Source organism: Vitis vinifera, chromosome 16 (assembly GCF_030704535.1).
Source record: "Vitis vinifera cultivar Pinot Noir 40024 chromosome 16, ASM3070453v1".
Taxonomy (NCBI): domain Eukaryota; kingdom Viridiplantae; phylum Streptophyta; class Magnoliopsida; order Vitales; family Vitaceae; genus Vitis; species Vitis vinifera.
The window spans coordinates 3,067,931-3,075,975 of NC_081820.1; the positions used below are offsets into that span (position 1 = coordinate 3,067,931).

An 8,045-nucleotide genomic window follows, 5' to 3' on the forward strand; every position below is an offset into this window, starting at 1 on the left:
TCACATTGACTTTTGATTTTCCCACATGTTAAATCCTAAAAGCAAGGAAATAAGAGGAGAGAAGTGGTTGGAAAAAAAATAAATGAAGTGTGGAAACAAAAGGCATAAGTGGATAGCTATCAGGAGATGATAATCGAGGATGCCCATTAAGTGGTTAGTTGGTCTATATCCTTGGACCATCCATCCTTAACAAGAAAGACCTCTAACTCTTAGGAGCATTAATGTGATGTGACGGATATTAAATAAGATTGGATGATACTCTTATGGTTACAAAATGTGTAAGGCCACACCCTTAAACCAAGGGATCTCTACTCATTATCTAATATTGAAGTATGGCCATTCAAGCACTGATCAAGCATCGACATGTTAACTACTTCTAACTATTGTAATCCTTCCCTTTAAATACCTCTAAAGGCACCAATGATAAAGGTAGAAAAGAATCATTCCATCTCTCCCTTTGATTTATACTTATTAGAACCTTATTTTTTTTCTTTGCACCATATGATTGTTGGAGGTGTAGTGGTCATTTGGCACCTACTCGCCCTTACCCCCTCCTTGACCACCTTTTGTTCATCCATTATAGTGGCAAGTTGACCTGGTAATTCCCTTAGCAAATGCCTTCATGAAGGCGATAAAGAGGACACAACAATATCTAATATCATTTAACCAATATTTTCGCCATAGATATACGTATCATTTCATTTTCATCATGGAGTCTAACAAGACTATGTATTTAAAAAACATTAGGGTCATGTTTGATTGATTTGTTAGTAGGAAATAGGATAAAAGATTATATAACATATTATATCATATGTTTGGTTAATAGTGAGATATGATAAGTTATATTCAACTTATTTTTTGTATCCTCTTTAAATGAGATATAGTAATATGAAGTTGGAATATGAAATATACATATTCCATGTATCATAAGTTTATTCTTTCATCCATTTCTCTTTTCAATTTTTTTTTACGTAAAACATTTTACAAAATAAAAAAAAGACTAAAAATAAATAAATTTTTAGTTTGGAAAAAAAGAATTTAAAAAATACATGTAGAATACAACCGAAATAATACTAATATATAGTATTATTTAATATATTCAAATGCTTTTATAAATTTAACAAAATAATGTGATATCTTTTACTTATAAGTTCTAAATATTTTAATCATAAATATTATTAACAAAGAAATAAGATTTACTTAATAAATTATAAACTCTAGAATGATTTCCAAATGATACCAAACATGTTAGAAATTTCATATATTTGTTTTCAAACATTGAGATGCAATGTCTTTCGTTTTGTTGTTTAATCTTTTTATAAACCAAATAAGAGCACAGTCTAATATATCTCATAAAATATAATATCCCATGGCATCATCTCCATTGAATATAATATCAAGAATATCATATCACTTGTAAATAATATCCTAAGATATCCGTGGATATGCATATCCTATTATGCATAGTACCCTATGATCTGTATATCCTATCATATCAAGTTAGACAATTTCATATACCAAAGAAAACACCCAAAGATTGCAACGCATTTACAAAAAGATAAATTAATAAAATTAATAAAATATTTAAATTATATATGGGTAATAAAACCATATATAAAAACAAAAAATAAATAAATATAATAAACTTAAATTTTTAAGTCATCTTTAACAAAACTTTGGTTTGTTGTTGAGCTATGTTCAAATCTTTTTGGCCTCATGTTTACAACAGGAGTCTCCTGCTTTGTTCCAAATTTCCAATGAAGCATGTAGGCTTGGCTTGAGGAAACAGTTTTCTTCTTCTTTGTTCCTGTTAGTTGAAACAGTTAAGAAGCTCCTCATTGTCAAGTTCTGCTCAATCCCTCATTTTGCCAAGACTCCAAGACTTGTAAAGAAAAAAGAGCTCAGAAGAAATTAACTCAAAATCTCACAACACATTGTTGATAATATCTTTTTTTCATTGAAATGATGAATTACAAATGTTTGCAACGCCCATCAATGTGTGGGGAAGAAGTTCATGATTGACAAAGAAAAATAATGGGCCTTTAATGGAAGGTAATGACTGAAACAAATCTGCTTCTTCAGCTGTAACAAGGGAACATATACAAAGAAGATGAATAAGAACCAACCTAAGCTTCCCAACCCCTTAGCGTCGTGGCACGAGCAACTCGCTTCACTCCCAATGTGAAGGCTCCCATTCGAAGACTGCAGTTGTGTGATTGACACATTGCCTTAATGTTATGAAAAGCTTTGGTCATGTACTTCTGAAGCTCATAATTCACCTTCTCTTCTTCCCACATAAAACCTTGAATATTCTGCCAACATAAAACCATTAATCCTAAGATGTTACTACTACTTTCCCCATCAATTATCTGTGTTTCAAACGATATAATTTTTCATAAAACCCATGATATATAAGAAATATAGAGGGAATTACCTGAACCCACTCAAAATAGCTCACGGTCACACCTCCAGCATTAGCATAGATGTCAGGCAGGATTACGACTCCTTTCTTGGATAGAATCTGCAGAGATATCATCAATGCCAACTTCTTCTTCTATGGTATTTAAGTATGTACCATACACAAATACTATGTTACCTCATCAGCTTCTGGATCAGTAGGATGATTTGCTGCTTCTATTATGAACTTTGCCTTAACATCCGCAGCATTTTCTCTTCAGAGGGAAAAAAACATAAATGAGTTTAGATGAAATCATCTGGATGAGTTAGGTTAAAGGAAGTAAAATCATGCCCTTTTCCACTTTTTACCATCAAAAGATTTGCGAGGTTTCTAACCAGAAAAACTATTGGATATTCACTTAATGACTAAATACAGCACAAGCACATTTCATGAAACTTCTCCCCACAATAAAAGGGTAACAGAACATGTGTAACATCTTTACCTAACTTTGGCAATTCATTGTATGGCAATTTGATACAATTGCAGCATTCTGATTCAATCTTTCAGATTCAACACGGTATCTCAAACTAAGTTGCGTCATGTTTCTTCATGGTATTGAGATGTCTCTACTTCATTTTATGTGTATGTTCATTGTTTTTATGATCTTAATGTATGGAAAAGACAAGTTTCTCAATTCAAAAAAGGCACATGTCAAAAGAAACCCAAAACAAAAAAGGCACCAAGTAAAGAAGAAACTGAAAGGCAAGGAGCAAGTTTCTGAGGAAAACAAGGACTCAACTTGTTAAGAACTCCACCTAGAGCACATGGGATGAGAACATCACATTCATGTGTGAGCAGTTCATTCGGATCCATGTGATCTCCGCCACTGAAATTCGTTAGACAACCAGTCTCTTCTTTGTGCCTAAGCAAATCCACTATATCAAGCCCATTTTGGTTCTTAACAGCTCCAGTGATGTCACTCACCGCTATGATTTTACCACCTCTCTCATGGATGAGTCTTGCTACCCAAGATCCAACATTGCCAAAACCCTGAAAAGTTTTTTTATTTTCCATTTAAATAACCGAACTTTCTAACTACGCATCAAGAACAGAAATAGAAAGGATTTAATCCAATATTTTACCTGAATAACAAATGTCAAACCCTTGATTGACTTCCCATGTTGCGCAAGTAAAGCTTCAGTTGCGAAAACAACACCTTGACCAGTTGCAGCCTCCCTACCGAGGGATCCACCAAGATCCTAAAAGCCCAAATGTAAATGAGGCCACAGAACAAGAAACAACAGTTACAAATTCGTTTCTCAACTTCAAAGGTTTACACAAATCTAAATCATAGATGCTCGGTTTTTTGTCGCAAATACTTACTATTGGCTTTCCAGTCACTACAGCCGGTGAGTGACCATGGAATTTTGAGTACTCGTCGAAAATCCATGCCATAGTCTGCTCATATTTATAAATATTTCAGTTCCATGAATGAAGAATATTTCAAGAGTGTTACAGACAAAAGATAACCTGAGCATTAGTTCCCATGTCTGGTGCAGGTATATCGATATGAGTTCCAATAAGATCATGAATCTTTTGAGTAAAGACACGAGTAAGACGTTCCAACTCACTCATACTCAAGTCCCTTGGGGTGCACCCAATGCCACCCTTTGCACCACCATAGGGAATGTCAACTACAGCGGTCTTCCACGTCATCAATTGAGCCAGCGCATTTACCTCATCAGGATCCACCTTTGAAAACAAATGAAGAAACGTATCAGTAAAACTAAATGCAACCAGGTTTTTATTTGCAAGAAATCAAAGCAAACAAGTTTGAAGATAAAATAATTCCTTCTAACTCAGCACCAAAGTCCCCCAACAAAATAAATACAGAGCCATATATCCAGAAAATTACCGCGAACAACTTCTTGAAAGGAAAACAAAACAACTCATTGAATTTGATTATGCAAATTGAGAACACACAAATTAACATAACATCCAAAATAGAATTCATCATGCCACTCATCCCAAAAAGACTTTCGACTGTATAATAATTATCAGTTTTATCACATATTTCGGTTGGACCATGTTTGCCAAAATCACTGAAAACAATTTCCAAGATTCCAAAAAAATAAAATAAAAATGCACACCCAACATTTCGATATAGAAATCTTGAACGTGAGATTTCGAGATAATCATCTCTGTACAAGATACAATAAGGGCATGTTTGGATCCATTATGAAATGAAATCATTCCACTATGATTATTGCATTTGAACAACTCCCTTTCCATGGTACACCCAAAAACCACTTAGACAAAACCCAAATCAACCGGAAATTCCAAGAACCTAAAAGGAAACCCCCTAAAATCCGTTTGCTTGCCGAGAAAATAGGGGGAAAAGACAAGAAAAAACAAACTACAATCCTACAATCCCGAATCTCATGTTCTGTGCTACAAGAAATTACAAAGTCAAGTAAGCCCCACAACATACCTAGACTCTACTACCCTAACAAAAACAAAAAAATTCAAATCTCTCCTTTTCATTCCCAACTTTTCTCAGCAATCAAACAGGACAAAATCCGAAAACAAACAAAAGAATCAGTGAATCACAAACCTCAGGGTGATATCTGATCCCTCCCTTCATGGGCCCACGAGCATTATCATGCTGCACACGGAACCCCACATACGTCGCCAAACTTCCATCATCCTTCGGAATCGTGCACTCCACCTAACAACACCACCACCAAAAGATCAAAATTCTGGAAAAAATTCTTAGGAAACAAACACAACCCATGAACCCAAAAACAAGATTCTGGCTAAAGAAAATAAATAAATAAATAAATAAATCCCGGGAATCAAACGGAACCCATGAACAAAAACCCCAGAATTCCAACCTTGATCTCTCTGAAAGAAATCAGAAGACTCTTCTCCAGCTTGGAGTCCAACCCAAGAATGCGGGAAGCATGGCGAAAATTGCGGTTAGTGGCTGCTAGAGCATTCATTGCCACAAAAACAAAACCCAGAATAGAAAACGATTGCTAGAAAAAGAAGCAGACCCAGAAAAACAAAAAAAAGAAATGCAAGAAAATGAAAGAAAAAATTGGAGAATTGAAGAGTAGAAAGAGATTACAACAGAAATGTGAATGAACTGACTGATGGGTAAGTAGAGTATTGATAGATAGAAGTAGAGAGCAAGAGGGAGGGACCGGAGGAGGGCAGTTAAGGCGCTCAAGATGGCGTGTTCAGGTTGTTACAAATTACAGTCCCCTCTGGATTATGCAGAGCTGACTACTCGTGCCATTCCCGCTACCCAAAATTACTAAAACACCCTTTTCCTTCCCAAACTTATTTTCTAATTTCTCTTTTCTATTTTAAAAATTAGAAGCTAAAATGGAAAATAATCCTCACTTTAAAAAATACCTTCAATTTTTTTAATTATAAATATAAGATTAATTAATTATAAAAAGAATTTATTTTTCTTTTTAAAAAAGTGTCTTAATATAAAAAAAATAGAGGATATTTTAAGCCTCTATAAAATCTATCTTAATTTAATTTTAAATAGACAACAAACCTGTAGACCCCCACTCTGGGTGATTCTTGCAGCGGCCTAGCTTGCCAATTGGAGGAACCTTGGGAGGCCACGTGTCGACCCATGATTGGCTGCCAGTGAATCTCAGGAGTGGGCTGGAGGTGCAAATGAAAATGGGACACGTTGCATGGGAATCTGGAAGCCGTTATGGAGGAGGCGTCTCTGGCAGCTGGAGGAGGGGGTGCTTTTTGGTGCAGGCTTTTTGGACGTGCTGCCGGGAAGATATTGGGAGGAGATGACAGGCTGTAGCGGAGGGAGTTTTGGAGGAGAAGACTTGAGAGGGGAAAGGTGAGAAAAAGCTTAGAGGAGGAGGGTGACTGGACCAGAGAGTGAAAGGGAAGTATAGCAGAAGAACAGAGGAGTCTGCTTGCTCATTTCTGCTAGAAAGGAGCTCTCCCAGGTGCGGGCATGGTCGTTTTTAGTTCATATTTTCCTGTCACATTGTTTTTCAGGGTTTTTCTGTGTGTTTAACTCTCATTCACTATTTAGATGTGCTTACCCTGCTAATATCTGATTCTCTTGGGTTTCATTTGAAGTTATCACGTACATGGATTGTATGAATTGATTTAATTTTCTCCTTCATCCCACCAGTTTTGAGCCCATAGATTGACCTTGAGATGAGACTACATGAGTTCTCTATCTTTCATGATTATTATTTTCTTCTATTTTTCTTTCTTTCTTCTCTTTCACTATTTGTTGTTGCTCAAAGAGATGCTCTGTTTCTTCGTAACTGTTTCATCAATACCTTGCATGAGGTGAGATTTATGGAAGGGCAAAGACGGGTAAGTTTGTGTTAAAGGAGGCTCATAGAGATGCCAACGAAAGAGCGGGACATGGGATGATGACTGGTTTTGTTAGGACATTGTTTTTAGAGAGAGAACCAGAATGAAAGCCTAAGGCAAGAGGGGGAGTAACAGAGCATTTTTTTTCAGAAGAGATAGCTTGAGAATAAGGAAAAGACAGAGGAGGCTTCCTTCAGCTAGAGGATGGGAGCCTGAGAGGTTTTGAGGTGAGATTCTGGAGGAGTCGTTGGAGCAGCTCTCGCGGTCACTGACCTCCGTCGCGGGAGACGGTGATGGTCAGGCCGTCGGAATCACGTAGGACTAGTTGACGTGGCTGAGCGCTGCGATGACGAACCAGGACGCGTGTACCGAGGGTTTCGACGACGTGAGTGGATTCTTGAAGGATCGGTCTGACACATTGAAGCTGGGGGAGAGTTCACTATTTCTAGTGCTGATGACATCCTCAAAGCCAATGTTTTAACAACCGGACCGGACCGCCGGTCCAACTGTTGACAGGTCGCATTTCCGATCCGGTCCACCCTATTAAACCGTTTAGCTATTGGACTGATTACGAACCGTCTAAACTAGCGGTCGAACCGATGAACAGGACGATTCTAACGAACCGAACAATCCATATTGGCCCATCATTTTGCAAGCCCATTGTATAAAAAATTAAAAGCTGTAGGCCAAGCCATGTATTAGCATGACAAAGCCTACACCCAGTCTTGAGCCCACAAGGTAGGCGTGTAGCTTTCAATGAAGATACCTTTTAGAGGCATCCTTTGCACCCTTATTTCTCTCATAAACAGGATTGAAAACTAATGTGATAATATCAATGAAAAAAATTTAACAAATGCAACAAGAGGATTTTGAAGGTGGGGGACCTCAAGTTTTGTAAGTAGACTAGGACACCACTTGACTACCCGTGATTTGTTATTGAATATGCCAAATAAAACAATATATATTGGATTTTTTTTTATAATATTAAATAAAAATAATATAATATTTTTAAAAATTATAAAATTAGTTAAAATTTTCATTTTTAATATATTCACATTTAAATATTGTATATATTTCATTTAATATGATTTAATTTGATAATATCAAATATATAAAATAATATTATTGATTTTTAATTTATTCATATATATTTTTAAATTTTTATAATTATTTTTAATTTTAATAATATATAAATTACATATTTATGATGTTACCGGTACAACCGCGGTTCGACCACCGGTTCGACCGGTGAACCGTGAATCGGTAACTTTTCCGA

General features: G+C 36.1%; 1 protein-coding gene across 1 annotated transcript; it reads right to left on the reverse strand.

Moving 5' to 3' along the window:
• Positions 1–1,890: 1,890 nt before the first annotated feature.
• Positions 1,891–5,664, reverse strand: LOC100263048 (glutamate dehydrogenase). The gene is made up of 9 exons (XM_002278852.5): positions 5,293–5,664; positions 5,013–5,126; positions 3,929–4,150; positions 3,782–3,856; positions 3,541–3,657; positions 3,198–3,448; positions 2,597–2,672; positions 2,435–2,521; positions 1,891–2,312 (listed from the first exon to the last, which is right to left on the reverse strand). Exons 1-9 carry the CDS (start codon positions 5,398–5,400, stop codon positions 2,127–2,129), a joined length of 1,236 nt encoding a protein of 411 aa, XP_002278888.1. The 5' UTR covers positions 5,401–5,664; the 3' UTR covers positions 1,891–2,126.
• Positions 5,665–8,045: the final 2,381 nt, after the last annotated feature.

Excerpts from the sequence above, each read along its gene's own strand:
- LOC100263048 (XM_002278852.5), bottom strand. The coding sequence starts at position 5,400 with ATGAATGCTCTAGCAGCCACTAACCGCAATTTTCGCCATGCTTCCCGC. Across the intron at positions 3,658-3,781 it reads TAGTGACTGGAAAGCCAATA|GATCTTGGTGGATCCCTCGG; the intron begins GTAAGTATTTGC and ends TTGGGCTTTTAG. Across the intron at positions 2,313-2,434 it reads GCTATTTTGAGTGGGTTCAG|AATATTCAAGGTTTTATGTG; the intron begins GTAATTCCCTCT and ends TTATGTTGGCAG.